The sequence below is a fragment of the Sebastes fasciatus genome, chromosome 15, assembly GCF_043250625.1.
Source record: "Sebastes fasciatus isolate fSebFas1 chromosome 15, fSebFas1.pri, whole genome shotgun sequence".
NCBI classification, from domain to species: Eukaryota; Metazoa; Chordata; class Actinopteri; order Perciformes; family Sebastidae; genus Sebastes; species Sebastes fasciatus.
The window spans coordinates 29,119,361-29,141,865 of NC_133809.1; the positions used below are offsets into that span (position 1 = coordinate 29,119,361).

At 40.3% G+C, this 22,505-nt stretch overlaps 2 protein-coding genes across 2 annotated transcripts in view; both read right to left on the bottom strand.

Annotated features, from left to right (window-relative positions):
- Positions 1-22,505, bottom strand: part of cox8a (cytochrome c oxidase subunit 8A) — a 42,019-nt gene that overhangs the window by 11,203 nt on the left and 8,311 nt on the right. The gene's annotated exons all lie outside the window — the stretch shown is intronic.
- Positions 292-20,564, bottom strand: enpep (glutamyl aminopeptidase). The gene is made up of 20 exons (XM_074661063.1): positions 19,696-20,564; positions 19,005-19,146; positions 17,206-17,340; positions 16,940-17,060; positions 15,299-15,453; positions 12,942-13,055; positions 12,705-12,839; positions 12,511-12,576; positions 12,329-12,394; positions 10,301-10,461; positions 10,006-10,088; positions 9,540-9,676; positions 8,959-9,014; positions 8,719-8,869; positions 7,169-7,242; positions 6,821-6,925; positions 4,151-4,324; positions 3,752-3,892; positions 2,303-2,384; positions 292-1,007 (listed from the first exon to the last, which is right to left on the bottom strand). The coding sequence occupies exons 1-20, from the start codon at positions 20,316-20,318 to the stop codon at positions 861-863; spliced, it is 2,868 nt and encodes a 955-aa protein (XP_074517164.1). The 5' UTR covers positions 20,319-20,564; the 3' UTR covers positions 292-860.

Below are 22,505 nucleotides of genomic sequence, written 5' to 3' on the forward strand. Positions count from 1 at the left end.
AGCAGGTCCTCTTCACAGAGTCCACCATGTTTCCCAGAACGGACAAACCAAACACTGACTCTAGAGAGAGCCTTTCACGTTTTTACATGCGCCTGAAGGCCACCGTAGTTCTCCGACTCGCTTGTGATACGTATCTTCAGGATAACTAGTAACTATAGTACTGAAGTAAAGTACAAGTACCTCAACATTTTACTCCCTATGTAAATGTTACATTCCACCTCAGCTGCTTTGCTGCTGCTGCTGCTGGGGTCAAAACAACATGAAATAAATGTTATTATTCACACAAAGTCATTTTAGTAAATATTTATTCATTCAACTCTTCATCTCCAGCAAGTTAACACTCCTACATCTTCCATTATTGCTCACAAATACCAATGAACATGCGCACGCACAGAGAGTGGTGTGTAGTTGCACACTGGCAGAAGGGTTAGGCTGAATGCATGATCATCCTCTCTGTGCTGGCGAGGGAAAACTTACAAAACAAATTACAAAAATATATTGGAACAATTTGTAATAAAAATGTCTAAAGTACAAGAAGGAGAAGGGGCTGTATAAATATCCTTCTTGTGATGAGCACAAGATCAGAAATGAACCGAAAATGCTTGTTAGTGGAGGAAAGGGCTCACCACACTCCGCTTAAAGGTTATGTGTTGATTTTGCTCCTGTGAAGGAAGAATGTGATTATTTGTTTTGATTTCCTGTTGATTCAGATGAGCAACCGCCTGCTTGGCCCTTCAAAAAGAACACTAACTCAGCCCAGCCCTCACACTGTACGTATCTCCAGGGGACTGTGGAGGTTGTGGTTCTGTGCAGGTGGAGTGGGCCTGTATCCCTGCAGTGTTTTACACCGGTTTGCCGCTTTAGGCGACGTTGTTCTCCAGCCACCCTCTGATCTCGTTCTCGTTCCTCCCGATCCATTCGATGTTGTTCCTCACCGTCTCCAGTGCCTGCTGCCGAGACATCGCCCCGGCACCGGCGTCCGGCGTCAGGCCAAAGAAATGCTCCATCTGCGAGAGCAGCACGGAGGAATTATGTTATCAAGAAGCCTGAAAACAAACGGTCAACCTCTACTTGCTTTGACTCAAACAATATCACAAAGTCAAACATTTGATTCCCTTTTTCAGCCGTCATTAAATAATACTCCATCTCAAAACCATATGAGGCTTTAATTCAGAACTACAATGGTGACGAGTTTTTACAATGGGTGTCAAAATGTCCATACTAGTGCTGTCAAAGTTAACGCAATAATAATGAAAATTTAATGCCACTAATTTCTTTAAAGCATTAACGCAAGTTTTGGTTGTAGCGGCTCAGTTTTAAAGCTAGAGTGAAGATACTGGTATCATATGAAACTATGAAACCTAAAGAATCCATTCCAACCATGTCATAGTAGCTGGCCATGAAGGAGGTTAAATAATGAAGAAGGAAGGAGGAAAAACTGACATTTTCAAAGGGGTCCCTTGACCTCTGACCTCCAGATATGTGAATGTAAAGGGGTTCTATGGGTACCCACGAGTCTCCCCTTTACAGACATGCCCACTTTATGATAATCACATACAGTTTGGGGCAAGTCATAGTCAAGTCAGCACACTGACACACTGACAGCTGTTGTTGCCTGTTGGGCTGCAGTTTGCCATTTTATGATTTGAGCATATTGTTTTATGCTAAATGCAGTACCTGTGAGGGTTTCTGGACAATATGTGTCATTGTTTTGTGTTGTTAACTGATTTCTAATGATAAATATATACATACATTTGCATAAAGCAGCATATTTTTTGTCTACTCCCATGTTGATAAGAGGATTAAATACTGGACATCTCCCTTTAAGGTACATTTTGAACTGATAAAAAAATGTGTGATTAATCGCGATTAAATATTTTAATTGATTGACAGCCCTAATCCATATAGTAGAAACCTCCCACTCAGTATGTTTCAATAATTTTCTCCAAAATATGACTAAAAACATAGCTCCTGGCAGAACTTTGAAACTTTAAGACAGACACAGAATCAGTGTATTCAACCATATTCAGGAAAAACAATCTGTATTAGAAACATACTGAGCTTACTGGGAGTATTTATTACTTTATAGTAAGTGTATTGGAGTATTTCTTTAAGAAAGAATAATTAGACCTGTGCATGTTTCTGTGAAGACAAATTTACAACTATATTCGCTTTTCAGTCCAGCAGAATAACGTGAGGGAAACTGCTTAAAACCAAACATATTAATGAGCTAAAAAGACACCAGTATTTTTGAATAATGATAACCAAAGTAAAAGATGGTTTCACACAAAACAGTGCTGACCTTCCAGAGCTGGAGCTCTGTGTTGTAGGTGGTGGTGATTCGACCCAGTAGGCGACCAAAGTTCCTGTCGTTGATGGTGTATCTGTTAAGAAAGAAAACTCATTTCCATGATCAGCAAAATACAAAACTACACAAGAGTCACAGTCTGTCTACATCCCTCCTCTCCAGACACATCACCTATTCTACAGGCCTATTTATTGACATTTTCCCTCCATCCACCCAACACGGTCTCATTCCACACTTGTCACCCTCCGCCGCTTTGTCATGCTCCTTAGTGTCTCTTTAGGATTAGGCAACAAAACCACTATAGTTAGGTTTAGGAAAGGTTTACATGGCTGATCTTAAAACGACTACGTTTGTAAAGTGAAAATGAAACTGAACGTTGTGAAGACGAGACACGAACGAACAGCTTATTGTAAGGTGACACGCTGGACACAAACAGCGGATGGAAGCCTTGTGTTTGTTGGACCCCACCCCTTGCTATTCAACGCCCTGGGAATGAGAACGGGCTGATCCACCAGATGCCCTCTGACTTTCCCTCCTTTCCCCACCACCTGCAACCAGCCTGCACTCCGGCCCGCTAGCAGCCAACCTGCACTCCCGTTGATTAGCATCTGGATCGTTAGCCTGCAGCCCGGCACAGGAGGAGGAGGGTTGAGAAAGTCTGTGACCCAGCAGCCATGTTGAGATCAGTTGAGGAAATACCAAGCACCGCCCACCAGCCGGAGCAAACTTTCTCATTTAACAGCTAAACAGTACACTACGAGATGTTTCGGAGAACATTTGAGGAGAGAAATAGTCATTACAGTAACAGAATATTGATTCATATTTGATCAGCGCTGCCTAGTTTGACCGTTTGATAGGAATGTGTGGGTGATTGACAGCTGCCGCCGTTGAATGAGCAGCCAATAGGAACGCTTTCTCTCTGAAATTACCTGTGATTGGTCAAAGTCTCCCGTCACAGGCTAGATTTTAGAAAGCCTGAAAACAGAGCCATGAGGAGGTGCAGAAGTCTAGTTTTCTCTCAGAACACTTGAATTACAATATGCTGAAAGATTATTATGGAATTTTTGCCCAATGATGCCAAAAATATATTGCCTACTGTTGCTTTAAGGTAAATGTTCTAGCCACTGCTCTACAGAACCATCCTGATAGTTCACTTTCACACATGGTTTTCATCCAGTCCTAGATGTCATTTCTGACACTTCCTGTATCTGCCACAACCTTCAGTCCGCTCTCACTGAACCAGACACTGTCGACACCCTATTAATTAAAGTCAAAGAGGGATTCCTGATTGGCCCATCTGATAATCCTCCTTCCCCAGTCCACCACATCAGCAAAATAAGCCTTGCCACTCCAAATAAAATATTCCAACAAAAAGAGGCTCATAATAAACGTATCTTCCCCTCAAGCATCAACAGCGTCATTCCTGGTCCCTGTTGCACTGACCTGTTGACCAGGTAGTCCCAGTTGAGTGTGGTCCAGTCCCAGGCCATGTTCTGCCCCAGTGGGTTGTAGGACACGTATCGCACCACGGTGAACAGATCCTGACTCCTCACCACGCTCTCATCTTTAGAGGCCTCCAGGAGCCTGTTGGACAGAATGACGGTTATTCTCTCCACATGTTTACTCTTCATAATGATGTCACAGCTGCACTGGATGAAACCTTATAAATTCACCCAGTTTATTCAAATGAAATTCTATAAAATAACAGCTAAAAGTTCACTACATACATGAAATATCACAGTTCCCAAGACCACCATCATGGCATCAGAGTCAAGGTGATGTAGTAAAACTTTTCTCAGGTTATCAGGTCAACCGTTCTGTACGAGGAGCTGTTTTAATTACCTGTAGAGGAGTCCTACGTTCTCCACAGAGGCCAGTCCATACAGCAGCTTGTCCTTCTCTTGAGCCAAAGGAGAGTCTTTGTACCTCTGGAACATTATGTCCCACTTTGCTTCGGTGCCCGAGTTCTTCATGCCATATCGGTAGACCAGCAGCCTCAGGTTCACTGCCACACTGCTGCAGGTCAAAAGGTCAAGACATTTTAAAAGGAGAACTACGCCCATTTTCAAAATTCATACATGTTATCCCTAAGACAGTCCAAAAAGTATTAGTAGACATGAACAACTCTCTCCCAAATCCAAAAACGTAACTAACTAAACTCAAACTTATGACGTCATCAAGTATAAAGTGTGGAGCTGCTCTATAGACAATGAATAAGGAGAAATGTTCTAGATCAGTGGTTCTCAAATTTTTTTCACCAAGTACCACCTCAGAAAATATTTGGCTCTCCAAGTACCACCATTATGACTGATGTTAAAATACAGTAGCGTAGGCCTAGCCTATTCAGTAATGCAGAGTTCACCCAGGAGGCACATTTATTCCTAATAAAAGGGGGAGCACTAGAACTGGCACTGAAACTCTTCCACACAACTCTCATACTACACAAGGAGCAGCCTCTCACATTAGGCCTGCACCATATGAGGAACATCTGCCATGTGCGATAACACCGTTCAATATTGCGATGACGATATGACTTGCGATAAATAAACAAATATTCAAGTGTGCATGTTAGCTATACATATACATATACTGTTTTTAAAATATAACTGGGCTAAATATTGTTTCTAGAGCAGCAACAGTAATGTTTACTACAGCAAAGTCAACATATAAACTCATTAATATCTCACTGGAAACAATCTAACATGTTAATAAAATAAATCATATTCCTGACATGAAAATACTGAGTGAAGTTTATAAAGACTGAAGAACAGTCAGTCAGTATCAGTCCTTCCTCCTGTCCTCTGTCCTCCTGTCCTCTGCTACAGTAACATTAGGGCTGATAGAGGGAAGAGGGGCTGTTTGGTTTCAGCCAGCTGATCAGTTTACTAGTAAGATATGTGACAAACTAACCTAAACAGTCCGACTACACAGCCTACTGCCAACTTTAGTTTCAGTCTTGTGTAGCCAAGAGTGAAGTTGCTTCGATACTTTATGAAGGTAATAAATGAATAACACAGAGGCTCCGTAGTCTGCACGAGTCTGCAGCACATCACTGCTTCACGCCTTCCGTTCCTCCCTTCACAATAAACTCCCCGGACACTGAACACTGGATCACTGCTGAGCAGGGAACTAAAGTCAGTCACAACTCAACTCAATAACTTACACGTGTTTACAGTTCGCTGTTAGCCGAAGAGCTAACGCACTGTGCCTGTCTAAAGCGGCGGTGGATGACAGACTGCAGACAGAGCAGATTGAAACGTCGCTTTCCTCCATGTTTAACCGTTTCATCGTGTGTATGCTTGTTGAACAGGTGTAATGATAACGTATCTTGGTTTTACACTTGCAAAGTTTTATTGAATTTACAGTAACGAGTAGTTGTAGCCGTCTCCACCGCGGCCTCTCTGATCAGCTGTTCACAGACTGACTGACTGAGAGCTCCGACACAGCGCAGCAGAGGAGAAGATGCAGCGTGAACCATCCCTAAATATAATGATTGTTCTGATTCATCGCGTTCCAGACAGCCTTTTGCGATGTGTTCATCGCGCATGTTCATATCACGTTGACGATGAAAATACGATTTACGGGTCAGCCCTATTTCTTATTCATTTTTTAAAAATGTTTCAGAGATTCCTCCGCGTACCACTACAGAGAGTACCAGTTTGAGAATCACTGTTCTAGATGACACTGAGAGCACCCAGAGGAATGTTCTGATTATAAAGGAACATTTTCTGTTTCACAACTACTGAGAACACTCCAATAGAATAAAGCTCACTTGGGTATAAAAAAAGAAAACAACACAAAATCAGTCTCCCATTCATCGTCTATGGAGCAGCTCCAGACTTTAGACCCTATGACATCCGAAGTTTGAGACTTACTTCTCTGGTTTCTGGCTTTGAGAGAGAGAGGAGCTCATGTTCATTAATACTGATTGAACTTTCCTGGGTAATGGAAATAACATATTTATATTCTTAATTTGGGTGGTGTTCCCCTTTAATATCAGGTTACCAGAGATGGAAAGTATCATTCTAAAACAATAGCTGTATTAAAACATGCTATTTGTGGTGTTACTTTACTTGTTGTCATATAAATAATGGATAATACAATACCCAGGATACATTAACCCGCTTATTACTGTACACCGCTACTTACTGAAGAAATTCATATTTGGACACAAAAACAGTCCGCCAGAGTCCGACATCAGAGCTGCGCCCATAGCAACAGTCTGTTATACATAGCAACGGTCTGTTATAGAGAAATTACAGACCGCAGAACGCCGTGATTGTCCAATCAGAATAGAGTATTCAACACAGCCGTGTAATAACACTGGTTAAATGTTCACAGGGTGGCACCATGACAGAGGAGTTAAAAGCTAAAGTGTTCTTGCTATTTGAAACATCAGTGGTAAAGGTCAGGTTTGGGTGTCACAATCAAAGAGCCATGATTCATAATAATACATTTTGATGTCTTGTAAAGTCACATGTAAAGTTTGAATAGATACTGCAGTGGTCATACCTGACACTTCCATTAATCCACTGGTCAAAAATGCGAGAGGCCTCATCCAGAGCCTCCTGATCTCCCATCTGACAAGCGATGCTGAGCACAGACTCCCTCAGTAACCTGCCAAACACATCCAGCAGTCACATGACAGGATCACCAACCACCACCCATTTTACATTGGATGGTATATGGGTTAGCATAAAAGAACAAGAACACATTTTGTCGACAGCGATGGTATTAGTTATCAGGTTTAATGGCTGTACACTGTAAAGGAGATCAGGGAAGGACCTAAGGGGGTTTCTGAAACACACTATGGAACTCTAATGGTCTAGTTTGTATGATTATACTCTGTTCCTGCTTTACCTCTCCGTCTGGGTTCCCTCATCAATCCATCCCAGTTGTGTTGTGACTTTTTTAACGTGGTCACGGAACAGTTTCTAGAGAAAACAAACAAAAACATGGTTCTTAATTAACACTGAGGAACTATGCAGAACCTTACTGACCCACGCTGTCTCTTTAAAGAGACTACACCATGGCACAACAATGCACAATGTGTGTTTGTAGAGATTTTATCAATACGATGGCTCAACTGTCACACAGCCTGTTGCACGATTAATAAGAGATTACACAGCAAAGTGATCAGAGTTAACATTAAAAAAGAACTTCTTTAAAATCTGGAAAGGCTTGTGGTCCATAAGGATTAATAATACTAATAATATTAATATTAATAATGATAATAATATTAATAGTACTAATACTACTACTACAAATAATAATAATAACAACTTTGAAGCAGCATTTGTACAAGTGTTGTACATAGAAAAAAATTAATTATAACAAATCAGGAAAACAATTAAATAAAATCCAGCAAATAAAACTACAGAGAATGAAACAGAATGAAATACTTTATGACATACTATATTATTTTTTAATGGAATACTATACTATGACATTTTTATGATATATTTACCAGGTGCATGAAATTTGTTATGACATTTTTTCTCATTTTATCTTATGCCACACTTTATTATGATATCTGTATGGCACACTGTACTATGACATTTTTTCAGACTGTAATGACATTTTTATGACATACTATACGATTTTAATAAATACTGTGATTTGAAAATTGCAGGAGGCCATACAGCAATTTCAATAAAATTTGGATTCATTGTGCAGCCTCAAGCTTTTCTCATATAAATAAACTTAGCTTTCTGCCTACAGTGACTAAAATCTAATCAGACCTTCAGAAATGGTTAAACTTACTAGTTGTTTCCTCCTTGTTCCCTGAATTCTCTTAATGTTAATTAAATCAATGCATAGTGTAATTCACTGAGGCTTTAGCACACCAACCACATCATTACGTCACTGACTTGACTTATGATTTAAGTTCAAATGTACAACGGTGTATTAGGGCCATTGCAGGTAAAAAAATAATAATAATAATTACAGAGCTACAGGAGCGGGGTAATTTTACGAGAAAACACTCATAATTTAAGGGAAAATATTGGATATTCTTTTGAGATTAAAGTGTTAAATTTGTGACAAAAAACTCACAAATTTTGACTTAAACTTTGAAGTTAAGTTTTAAATTCAAGAGAAAAAACCTTGAACATTCTCTGAGAATATTAATTTTCTCACAAATTTACGACTATGTTCTAAGAGAATATTTTTTCTCATAAATTTGTGACTTTTTTCCTCTTAAATTTACCACTTTAATCTCAGAGAATATCCAAGTTTTTAACTCATAAATTTCCGACTTTGATCTCGGAATAGTAAAAAAAAAACAGACGAGTTGATTTTGCTGAGGTGGCTTGTTGAAATTTCAGATCACAGATAAACTTCAAGGTTAATGAATTTTTAAGTTTGACATTTGATATGTGAACGCATGGAAGGATCAGCAGCTCCCTTACCTGAAACTTTGGGTAGAGCGCCCCGTTGCCTGAGAGCATGTTGCGAACATAGGCGATAGAGGAGGCCACGCGGTCCCACACTATGTACTCAGTCTCATTTGTCAGGTACTTGGTAAGATTGAAGGCGTTACCATAATCTATAACATCCGCCCTGAAACAGTGAAATGAAACAGTAGTTGTAATCTCTGTATATGATGTCATGGATGTTCACACTGCGTGTTTTGGGGGTTGAAGTCTTACCTAGCCAGAGCAAAGACGTCATCAATGTAGCTGGTGCGATCAGCTGCGTCGAACTCCTGTTGAAGAAAGAGTCAAATAGAAGATTGACATTAACAACATTAACAGTAACAGTGAGTTCTTTGAGGAGTGTGGTGTTGATAGTACACCAAAGCATTTATGTGTCATAACAGGTTATATCTGACTATTTGAAATTAAGTGTCTGTGTAGGTTAATAGTGTGACAGAGATTTCAAGAGTAAAGCTGTAATATCTCGTGAAAAAAATCATAATTTTTTATAATTGTAACATTACGAGAATGAAGTAGGAACTTTATGAGTCATGAGAAAAATGTCATAATAATAAGTCGTAGTATTACAAGAAAAAAGGTGTTGATTTAAGAACAAACTTTGATGATGATGTTAGTTTGGGTAAATTAGATTACATATGTAAGTTTTAGCAATTTTTCCTCCTAAAATTAGGACTTAATTCTCATAATATTGTCACTTTTTTCTGTAAATTACTTTAGTCTTATAATTATTTTCTTAAAATACTTCAATTATATTCTCCAAATCTCTGTTTGTAGATCTCTGAGGACAGCTTTACCAAGTGGTTGTCCTGAAGCTGTTCACTGATAGCGTTCCACATGTGGTCGTCATGGTTGACTCTGTAGAACCCAATGTGATCATTGTTGACCTTCAGCAGCCCGTCCTCTGAGGCCGAGTAGTTACTGATGACGTGCTCTGAAAATCATCAACAGTCATTATGAACGAATTAGTGTGTGAGAGAAAATAGACATTCACTGCATTGGTCAATTTCTGTTATAAAATACGAACCCTCTGAGTTTATTTATTAAGAAAATGAATCCATATCTTTTATTCATAATTGCGATTTTATTATGTCTTTCCTATTCATTTATTAGGTGACATACAGTGCATCCAATGTAATCTATGTTCTCATCCTCATAGTGAGTAAATAGATTACATCTGGTATAAGTCATCGGCTGGCTTAGAGGCAGAGTGCTGATTATGTGTTATGAATGTTTTGAAGATGATTACACGGAGCATACTACCTGGGCTGCTCTGGTCAAACATCGTCAACATGTTTTTGTTGCTTTTCACAGAGTGCCATCTGACTGGAATTGTCCACTTGTACCTGTAACACAAACACATTCATTGTTATTAATGCACTGAAATACAAAACCTACACACATACATTAACATCTTTTTAAGGCCATCTTTAAAAATACATTTACATTTGATCTCTCCTTTTAGCTCTGCTTTGGTCTCTATCATCCTAATCCAGATTAGACAGTTCTGAGGAATAAAGGAGTGCAATAAAGGGATTTTTTTGTATGTATCACTGACCCAAGAGGTGAGGGAGGCTGGCTGGAATTAGCTTTAGGATCCAGGAGGAATCTCTTTTGGCTCAGTTTGGCATTCACCTCTGAGACAGACAGGTCCAGCACAGGATAACCCATTTGTTTGGTCCATGTATCCATAACGTCCGCGACTGGCAACCCGCTCACCTGGACACAGGGAGGAGAAACTGGCTACATGCTTATTTGTTTCCATTCTGAGAGTGAGACTTTCAAATCAATCTCATGTCTGTGAGTTAATCAGAAAGCTGGAGCTAGGATGTTGTTAGCCGAGCTTATCATAAAGCAGGGGGGGGAGGGAAACAGTTAGCCTGGCTCTGCTCAAAGTTTAAAAATATTAGAAATGAACACACTTCATCACGGTTGGATACGTGCTGGAACTATTTCTTGTTGAATAACAGTCATGCACAGTTACCTGCGCAGCTTCCTGGCATGGAGAAATTAGAGCAGTGTTTCCCAAACTTGTTTTCTGGGAACCCACTTTTTAAAAATGACAAACCATCGCAACCCAACTCACATTAGCCCTTTATCTATACATCATGAGAAGAGCCAATTTGTGCGAAGATTACGTCCTGACGATGTCTTGACCATTTTTACTGCCATTTCCACATCACCTTATATTATCTTGAATAGGTAAACCTTCTATTTTAAATACTAATAATGATAAATCACAAATTTGTTTTATGCATGTGTTATTGAAAACATATACGCAAATACTTAATAAATTGAGACCACATAAAAGCATTCAGGCTCTCGTTCTTTTCATTTCGTCTCATCAGTAAAACAAACAGAATGTATGCTGGCCTTTCACATTAGATTCAATGTTATGAGTAGGCTGCGATTATCAGAACAATATGAGCATTCAGGCTCCCTCAAAGATGTACTGCACATATAAATATTAAATAAAAGACTATGGAAGAAATTCTGCAAATTTACTTGGCGACCCTAATAAAATCTCCTGCGATCCACCTGTGGGTCCCGACCCAGTCTTTGGGAACGTGTACAGATACATAAAGCCAGTAAAGGTTGCCAGGTTTGGTACCATTGTGCCTGAACGGAGACCAAGACCACAAACTGTGCTTGCTCACTGTCAACCCACGCTATAGCTGGAGACACAGCACAGAAGTACTGAGCGGATGGATACACTGGTTTGTTTTTCAAGAAATAGTTCCAGCTCAAGATTCCTCCTTAAAGCACAAATTTATCCTTTTTATGTCTCCGGTTTGTGAAATATTGTGCCAGCGGGATACAACATGTTAATCAGTGAGCTTTAGACGCGTTGGTAGGTATATTTCTGAACTTTGGACAGAGCCATACTAGCTGTTTCCAGTCTTTATGCTGAGCTAGGCTAACCACATCCTGACTTCGGCTCTGTACTTAACACAAAGACCTAAAACCCAGAAATGAGTTATCATTTTACCCCTCCTGGTTCCCTCGTCTGGATGTCAATGGTTTTTTAGTTACATGCCTGAAATAAGGTCTGTGGTTAAGACAAGCTGAAGAGATTTTAACGTTTTGTTCTACGATATAAAATATGTCAATGATGAATTTTGAAGTTTTGACGTGGCTAAATGAGACTATACTAAACGTCATCACGTCGACACGTCCTCCTTTACAGCCTCGTTGTGTTTACACTCGCGCCCATGTGACCGTGGTGTAGTTTGTTTACAGCCTAACGTTAGCTTTTTACTTCTGGCGATTGCATTCACACTTCAAAAAATCATAAAGTGGTGTTCATTAGTGGAGATTGAACATGTAAGTATCATAAACTCGTGTTTGCCACAGAGTTTATTTTCTGCAATAATCCAAAACCCAATGGAACAATCCCATCGGCTTTTTGTCGAGGGAACCAGGGCGATGCTAACTTCCTGGTTGGCCTACAAAAATAAGTCATCCCTGTAGCACTCTACGAAGAAAGCAGATAAGCAATCTTTCCCAAAATATTGAACGTTTCCTTTAATAACTGGGTATTAATCTAGTAATTAAGATAAAAAAAACTGATAAAGTTCTGACATACATTGGCGAGAGATGCCCAGAAGTTGGCGGTTTTGGCGTTCTTGAAGTAGTAGTCTTTCAAATATTGCTGGTGAAAGAAAAAAACAAATTAATCAGCTGCTGGAACACTTGAAACTTTAATGAACATTAATCAAAAGAGTGAGATAAATATCTGCCATGAAGCTGCACCAGTCTCTGACTTACTCGACAGCCGTCTCTGAACATGTCTTTGCCCATCCAATCCTCCAACATCCTGAGAATGGACGCTCCCTGGATAAAGTCAGATCATTTTCATTACAATTAGTATTTAGTTGCGTGATGATACGTTGTCTGTATCTTGTTGGTGATGAACCTTAGATTGAAACCCTTCACTGTGTGAGGTTCTCCTGTAGCCATACCTTGCTGTATGAGATGGAATCAAACACAGAGGTGATCTCTGCCGGGGTTGACACGTTCACAATGATCGGGTGAGAGGAGAGGAGGGCGTCGTCCACCATGACGGGAAGCACGTCGCTGATGATCATGATGTCTCGCTGTATAGTACAGGAGGACACAAGGTGAGTCCTCACAATGACTGGTCTGCAGTGAGTGGGATTAACTGTAACTGTGCCTTTAAGAGAAGGAAGAGAACTCACCATGCCCCAGCTAGGTTCAGCTTTCTCCACACCGATGTATTCAAAGAAGCTGGCAAAGCCTTCGTTAAGCCAGAGGTCATCCCACCAATCCATCGTCACAATGTTCCCAAACCACTGGAAAAAGACAACTGACTTGAGTTTGGAAGGTCCAGACAAAGGAAATTATATGGAATTTGCAATCAGAGCCGGCTTAAGGCATAGGCCATATAGGTGGTTGCCCAAGGCTTCTAAAAAAAATTATAAAATAAAATAAAATAAAATAAAATAAAATAAAATAAAATGAAATGAAATAAAATAAATAAATACTGGTGGGTGTCCTTCCTCATATTCTGCATTGAGGTAAAAAATGAACAAATAAATAAATAAATAAAGAAATACACTTTTTACCCCTGTAACTCTCGTTGTAGAGAAACAGACTAAACACTTTTAAGCCAACAATATCAGGGACCAATTGTTTATTTATATTATAATAAAAAGCAGTTATATATGAAAATTAAAATCTTAATTTTCGTTGGTTTACGAGGCTAGGGTTCAAGCAGAGAGAATCAGGACTTTATTTGATACAGGCTTATATAAGAGACAAGCCTTCATTTCTAATCTCCTCTGTTTTCCAAACACTGTTTTATCATGTTTATGATAAAACAGACCCGAATTATGAGCAGTTGTCCCATTCTCAGTGCAGCCTGCCTTTGAATGTTGCCCAGCTATTATTTGTGACTTTATGGTCTTTATTTCAATATTGAATTTTGTTTTTAAAATGGCATTACAACTCGATTTTTGACCCCTTCTACAAACAGAATTCTTTCAGCTTATATTGTGAACAAACAAATGAGCATGTTTCCTTGCCCTGCTGTGGATGAATGAAATCATTTAATTGGACAGAATTGAAATAAATTGAATTACCATCAACCAGACAGGATAAACCATGGGACTATGAGGCCTCTGAGGGTCTGGGCACCTGAAGCAGTTGCCCACTGTGGTAATCCACACTAGCATATGTTTATACAGTATTTAACTTTAAGGTTTATTCTTCAGTACATGTGAGAAGGCCTCATAAAAGCTTGCCACCCAGAAGACTACATCATCATATTCATACAAATGAACCACCACTGATCCCTCATTCCTGTGACCCCAAAAGAGTTCATAAACCTTTATTGACTGTCTCAAGGCCGCTTATCTCCCATCACAGTAAAACAGCTGATATCTTGGAAAGATGTGTGCATCATAAAAAGCTTGAACAATAGCACATGAAGGATTTTAAACATTTACAATTCTGAACTCTGAACTCTTTTTTTTCCCTTTACAATGAACGGATCTTTCCATCCGTGTGTGAAATAAAGATAAAAGACATCATACGGTTGCCAAAAGAATAGTGAGCTCATGTGATATAAGTGGTTTGTCATCAACATGTGGTTGAACTGTGACACTGAGATTAAACTGTACTAAAACTACGGTTGTGTACTTTGTTTTGCACATACATACAGTTAAAGTGGCAGTAGGCAGTATATTTTTGGCATCATTGGGCAACAATTCCATAATAACCTTTCAGCATATTGTAATTCAAGTGTTCTGAGAGATAACTAGACTTCTGCTCCTCCTCATGGCTCTGTTTTCAGGCTTTAAAAATATCTAGCCCTTGACGGCAGACTTTGACCAATCACAGGTCATTTCATTGAGAAAGCGTTCCTGTGCTCCGGTCATGTGACCAGAACTTGGCGTTCCTTCACCAGATTTCACAATGGCGCGGCGTCACAAACGTTCTCATTTTACAGCTAAACCGTGCACTACAAGATGATTCTGAAAACATTTGAGGAGAGAAATATTCATTACAGTAACAGAATATTGATTCATATTTGATCAGCGCTGCCTAGTTTGACCGTCTGGTCGGAGTTCGCGAGTGATTGACAGCCGGCTCTCATAGACGGCAGCTGGACAGCAGACCTCAGATCAGCTCTTACTGCTTGTTTTCCTCAGGTCTGTGAAATCTTGCAGATGCCGTTAGGAGCACCAGAGGACACAGAGAACATGATTTTTTTCCGGTTAACTGTCTCATGTACTACTGTCAGGATATAGCGACCGTTTTATAAAAATAACTTGTTTTAATCATATTTGCTCCGATCTCGCCTACTTCAGCTTTAATAGAGTGGCAATATTTGTATTATTTATATATTTAGAAAGTATAGTGCTTGAGTTTACTTCCATCACTGCAGTTGTGTTCCAGATATATGCAACACAACAAAGTGGGAAAAAATGTCCTACATGTGATAAATAGTCTTGCATGCTCCTTAAAAGTTCTGACTGCCACATGAATGAAATACTCAAATAAAATAAGTAATAAGTAAGCAGAGAGTGGTTACCTGGTGAACAAGCTCGTGGGCGATAACACTGGCCACTCGCTGCTTGTTGTAGGACGACGACTGGTTAACATCATACAGCAGGTTGGTCTCCCGGTAGGTGATGAGGCCCCAGTTCTCCATGGCACCAGTACCAAAGTCAGGGATGGCTATCTTATCTGGATCAAAACAGCACACAGAGTCCACTGATGTAACCGCTTATCATGTGTTTTATTGCATTACTGCCTTACTAATTCTTGTGAGATTGTATCTTGACGACTGACGGAAACACTGCTATCAAAGTTGGAATCTTTATCCCCCAGAGATTTCCTGATTTTATTATTCAAAAACGGGATTTACGCAACCACCTGATGTGTCCTCTATCACCACCATTAGAACAAAGATAAGACGTGATTATCTCGACACGACACAGTCATTTAATCTTGTTGCCTGTAATTTTACCTGGTTACCTGTAAATACTATCATTAGTCAGGTGTGCTCAGGGATAACAGTCATTTCAGTTCTGGGGTGGAGTTCTGACTATCTTAAGAGTAGCAGCTACAGTAGAGGCTACATAGTGTGCAGATCCTGCAGCTAGGGGGAGGGTGGGGATTGTTTTCTTGGGAAATATGATCAAATATTAGAATCACAAAACAAATGTGTATTTGAGAACATGCGACCAGCGGAATAAAACTGCAGCTAATAGAGGGCCGTAGCAGGGACTTTTATATTTGTTGTTCTTATTTAGAAAACACTGTGACCCATATTTGCCAACCTTGAGACACTAAAAAAAGGGAGGATTTTAAAAACACAGGTGAGGGTCCTCCCCCAGAAAAATCTGAGTTTCAGAGACTTTCTTGCATTCTGGTGACTTAAAAAGAATGAAAATAACAAAATAATATAATAATAAGTACACTGCAACAGCATTTTTATGTTAAACTTTGAATTTAACCTTTAACTCCCAGGAAAGAAAACTGAATAATTTCCCCCTCTGGTGTGAACTTGGCATGTGAATCTCTAGTATAAACTAATATTCATCAGTTTTTATAAATTTTTTGCTCCTGCTTGAGTATTTCCTTCAGTTATCTCTCTTTATTTCACTCTCCTTCTCTCATTCACTGAAGGCTCATTCAGATGCAACGCGACAAAGGCACCACTGCGCTCTGAACCCATTACTGTATTTCCAGCTTGCGCCGCGCCACGCCGGCTTTTCGCTACGTTGAGCAAACCCCCGACTTTGGGACCCCGACAGCGTGCAGCTCAAACATGAGCTCTAACTGCGCTGTGTCGCGAGCATAGACGTCTCTCTTCTGCCGGGTAACGACATTTGGTGTATAGCTCTGTTGTCGTCTGGGTGGAAACAGTAGAGCTTATACACGCTGTGCAGAGCCAGAAACAGGTTAAGATAACGAAAAGGAAACAAAGTGTCAAAATTTGCCATAAATCAAGAGAAATATGTGAGAATTGTGACCCCGGGAGGAAACCGGGAGAGGGCGATGAAAAATGGGAGTCTCCCGGGGAAAATAGGGAGGGTTGGCAAGAATGATGTGACCGAAAAAACAAAGTATAGCCGGGTTTCCACCAAAATGAGTTCCACCAAAAGTAGTTCCAGGGACTTTTGGTCCAAATCAAACATAGTATATCTACTGTACAGTCTAAACGTACCCAGTTTTGCGATGGAGTAGCTCATGTTGAAATAATCCTCAAAGTGGTCAAAGATGACCTTGGTTGTGTCGGCTGCATACGTTGCAGTTTCTAACTGACTTGGCTGGGCGTAGATTCTCAACTATAAAGGCAGAGGAAGACAAAACACACACAAATGCATGTATTAGCGTTTGCCTGACAGTATAAATCTACTAGTACAAGTTCATTTCAAATCTTTTCAACGATACTTGTTTGGAAAGTGATGGCAATGATGGTGGTAAACTCACAGGGACTCCTTTGGCTGAAAATCTTTCCAGATGGCCAAACTGGTGCACAGCAAAACATACCAAATAGGTACTCATTGGAATGGACGTCTGGAAGGAGGTCTTCAGTTTATTGCGAGGCAGTTGTTGAGGGGCGCCCTGGAGAGGCAGAGCAAAAGGCTAATGGGTTAATGTGGCTGTCACTCAGACTATGGAGCTGGGTGGATCCCCTGCCCCAAAAACAGAGGCACAAGATTGATTCCTCCTACTCTTTTAGTATTCAAAGTGTTCACTCCCAAGTCTGGCTTCCTCTTTCTTTGCTTCTTTTCCCCCTCCACCATGGGAAAGTTTGAGTAATTAGGCTTCTTCCACCTACAGCAACCATTCTCCAGTCCAACAGGATTGTGAACACGTTTATTGGCGGTGTAACTCTGATTCATAGCGGTAATTATTAGCAGTTATTAGTGGAGCCGTGGAATTTGAGGATGTACGTTAAGTTTAGTTGATGAATCACATAGTTTCCTCTGGAATGAAAAACGTTGCTGATGAAGCCCAGTCAAAATGTAGTCAAAAAGCCAATGCTGTTATAGACCTGTGATGGACTATTTTCATAGCAGACATTCTGGCAGACGTTATTGACGCCTGTTGCTAGCAGAGTTGATTAGCTGTAGCTAGCTAGCTGATTAACGCTAACTATTGGAAACGGATTAAGGTTAAAACTAAAAACTAGGGCTGTCAATCGATTAAAATATTTATTCGCAATTAATCGCATGATTGTCCATGATTAATCACACATTAATTGCACATTTTTTGATCTGTTCAAAATGTACCTTATAGGGAGATTTTTCAAGTATTTAATACTCTTATCAACATGGGAGTGGGCAAATATGCTGCTTTATGCAAATGTATGTATATATTTATTATTGTAAATCAGTTAACAACACAATTCAATGACAAATATTGTCCAGAAACCCTCACAGGTACTGCATTTAGCATAAAACAATATGCTCAAATCATAACATGTCAAACTGCAGCCCAACAGGCAACAACAGCTGTCAGTGTGTCAGTGTGCTGACTTGACTATGACTTGCCCCAAACTGCATGTGATTATCATAAAGTGGGCATGTCTGTAAAGGGGAGACTCGTAGGTACCCATAGAACCCATTTACATTCACTGATCTGGAGGTCAAAGTTCAAAATAGCCATGGCTTTGAAAATAGCCATGATTTAGCGGAGGTTGGAGCATTATTTAGCCTCCTTCACAACAAGCTGGTATGACATGGTTGGTACCAATGGATTCATCGGGTTTTATAGTTTCATATGATACCAGTTTCTTCACTCTATCGTGTTAACTTTGACAGCCCTACTAGAAACCTGTAAAAAACTGTCTTTAAATATACACATGATGGCTTCATACATTGCACAATGCTAAACGTCTCAGGCAAAGACAGCAACCTCAACAGTTTATAGTCCACGAAGAAGACTTAATAGTTGCAGGGTAGAGCTGTTACCTATTGTAGTACAGTTATAAATGTAAAGGGTAATAAAGATGTAATTAAATGTCATGTCGTTAACTGTTTATAGAAGTGCCACAGAGGTTAGATTTATGCTTTATGACTGTATTTTCAAACAATATGTTTCACTTGTACAAGAGAAACGGACTTTGGGATGAGGAATAAGGCAACGTACGACTTCCTTCTCTGCTCAGGTAGACTGTACTCCTCTGTAGAGCAAATGAGTGTTTGCCGCTACATTAATCCTCTGGATATTTAATTTAGCAGATTTAAAATGTTAATGTTTAGCGTCGCTGGCTTAAGTCCTACCTCAGGCGGCATGTTGGACAGAGCTCCGTAGTTTTCATCATGAGTGATGGAGATTTTGTAGGAGGCCTTCTTGTTGGGTTCGTCGAAGCAGGGAAATGACTTGCGGGCATCTGTTGGCTCATGATCAGTCGCAGCAATCTTTCTGGTGATCAAATGAAGGACAGATTATTGCAAATTTGTTTGAGACCAGGTGCTTTGCATCTTATTTTTTCCTGTAATTTTTAACCCCCCAAATTGTTTAAATGAATATTCTACAACAAAGTAAAGTAGCTTCAAGGAACATGTAAGGGTAATTAGGGTTAAAGTAGAAATTCCCTCTTTATATTTTTATTTTAGCTGAAAAAAATAAATAAAAATCTTGACTCCACAATTACCACTTACTTTTTCCAGAACTTTCAACCACATCTCTGCACCTCACATAAAGATAGTAAGTGGATATAAATATTTTTTTGTCAAATTATTCTAGTAATTTTATATACAAAATTTACATTACTTACTACTCCATTATATTGTGTTTTAAACATATTTTTTTCATATACTGCTTTTAGATGGTGAATAGTGTGAGTCAAAATATGTGTTACCAGCATTTCCTTAAAAGACTGAAGCTGTGTTTCTTCTGTCTACATGTCACTTTATTTTCTTTTTGTTGTGTCGATGTGTGTGTATGACAGAATCAAATCAAAGAACTTACTTGGTGATGCCGTCCTCGGTGTAGATGACCCTGTAGAATCCCACCACAGAGCCGTTGAGCCAGCCCTGGAAGTCCAGGCTGAGCACGTACACCTCATCTGGGCCGGTGACGGGCAGCTCCTCCGTGGCCTCCACCACCACATACTCCTGAGGTTTGTATTCAAAGCAGCTCTTCACTGCCACCTCCCTCTGGCTGTTCAGCATCCTCAGCCTGGGCTTGGCGCTGACAAACGTCTCCCTAATGTGAAGCCACAGATGGCGAGTGGGCTTGGTGACTTCCACGTGGACGTCCACGGTGCCCGTGTAGGTGTCGTCGACCAGGTCCGGCTCCAGGTGCAGGTCATAGTGGACCGGGTTCACGTAGCTGGGCAGACGGAAATTCTTCCAGTCCCCGTTGGAGTCAGAGGAAGGCATACAGGGCCCTCTGGCAGGCAGGGGGGGCTTGGTAGGCACTGCTGTGGGGGCTGGTGTAGAGGGAGTGGTGGTGGTGTCTGACCTGGAGAGGCCCACCCCGAGGCCCACCGCCACAGAGCACACCACCACCGTCACACAGATGATGACTACATGCTTACTGCGGATGCAGTAGCGCTTCTGTTGCTTCTCCATGTCCATGCTGTCAACCATGGTGACTTCCAAACCTGAAAACTTCACTGGACTAAAACACGACTTTCTCCAGGTTCTAACGCTGACCTGAAGTCAGAGCTGCATGCTCTGGCTCGTACAGTATTTAGATTAGCTGCGTGAGCTGATCCAAAGCTTGCCTCTGTGGTGCTTAGGGGTGGAGAGAAGAAAGAGGAGGAGAAGTGAGAGGAGGAAATCTGTCAGACAGCGGTGAGAATCTCACACACTGAGCGAGAGATTTATTGTGTTGTGCTGTTAAAACGCCTCCTCCTGTTAAACATATACAATAGCCTGTAAATCAACAGCTAGAGTTCAATTTTGTGTGTCTTTGGTTAAAAAAGACATGTTGTCTGTGTGTGTGCATGTAAATAGAACATGAACATAGTGCCTGAAGCCAACTTTTAAAATAATTGAACCACTGTGTGTTTTGAATCCCTATCAGAGGGAAGTGAGTTGGTTGCAGTGCAATCTTTCCTGCTGAAAGTGGGAAGGTTAAAGGGAAGCAGGGTCTGAAATTAACTTTCTTCACTTCCTGCCACTGTGGCAGACAAGTATTATTTTTGTCTGCCACTCAGAAATCCACTATTGAAATCTATGCGCTAAATGAAGAAATACATTTTTAGATCTGATGTCATTCAATGGTCAATATATTTTACACAAAAAACATTATACACGGTAAATTACAGTGTTCGAGCCCTATTTTTGGGGGCAGGGAGGTTACTGTACACAGTACTGTACTTTGTTATTGTCATCTATAGTGGTTGTTTGCATAAAAACACACAATTCAAATGATTATGATTATTCAAATATTTGCTTTGATTAAAAAAATCTTGGCAAGCTGCTTAGAGCTAGATTTAGGAAGTTAAACAAGTCATAATTCCCTCTCTAATATCTATTTTATAATGATGTGAAAACATCTCCTTCAAACAACTGGATTTACTCAAGTTTCTCGCCCCAAAAATTATTTTACAAGATTACATTTGAACACATCATGATAACGTTGTAATTTACCTTCGCCCAATAGTCATTTTTCCTGAGCAGCGTTTGAACGCCTCATAATTGTAACTCAATGGCACCTCCGTTAACGCTAGTAGCTCCGTTATTTATCCAAGCAGGACTGTGCTGCCAACCGGCTGCTAACAGCTAACATTACTAACTTTCCTCCCGTTGATTTCAACACTGATTTGTTGTTCATGGTGTCGCTTTATCAGGAAAACAAAAACAGGGTGCGTCCCCTCAGGTTTATAAGGTCATGCTGTTGAGTGATGTGCCGTGGCTCCGGTCCAAAACAAACATGAATGAAAACATGATACAGCGTGCGTATGCGTCATTGCGTAACTGTGGGAAAGCATCAATACAGAGGAATCGATAGTCACAGAAGCATGAAATGCCAAGGAATTGGACAAGTAAGTACCCGTTCTTAACGGGAAACGGTTCTATATTCCCATCTCTAGCGCTTTCCCTGCCTGCCAAAGTGGCAGATGGCCTGCCCATTTTACCCGCTACTGCCAACAATTTACCCGCATTTAGCAGGTGGTGGGTGCTAATTTCAGACCCTGGGGTGAAGGGTCTATTGTTTGGACATGACTGCACTTGCTATTGCATTTGCTCTTTGGTCACCATAATAGTGATTACAACAAAGTGACGTGTGAACAGAAAAGCTAAACAATGTCTGTATTGTGTTGCACCGCAGTAGTAGGATCAACAATGTATAATGAATATTTATTTTCTCCTCATGTTTCAGTAGCAACAGTGCCGGAGGACGATGATACTGCTGTCAGTTGTTAGTCCAACAAGTTAACAACACCTATTGGCAGGATGAATATTCATGATCCCCAGAGGATGATCCCAAATACATCGACTTGGTTAGGCTTAGGCAACAAAACTACTTAGTTAGGTTGAGGAAAAGATCACGGTTTGGGTTAAAATAACACCGGAAGTGCCGTAAATTCAGTACAGAGGTTACGTGACAAATAAATCAACGTTGACTTCTGGTTTCATACGGGACATGAACATCGGTCTCCTGGGTAAAAGTCCTGTGTTTTTGACCCACCCATCCACCCTGACCTCCTCCCTATGCAACGTTCGCTGCTCTCTTTACTTTCCGCTTCACAATTACGTGGATTGCATAAAAATTGATTTTGTGCTGACCATCACAAGAAAAAATTAAAAAAGATTTTTTTTAATTTG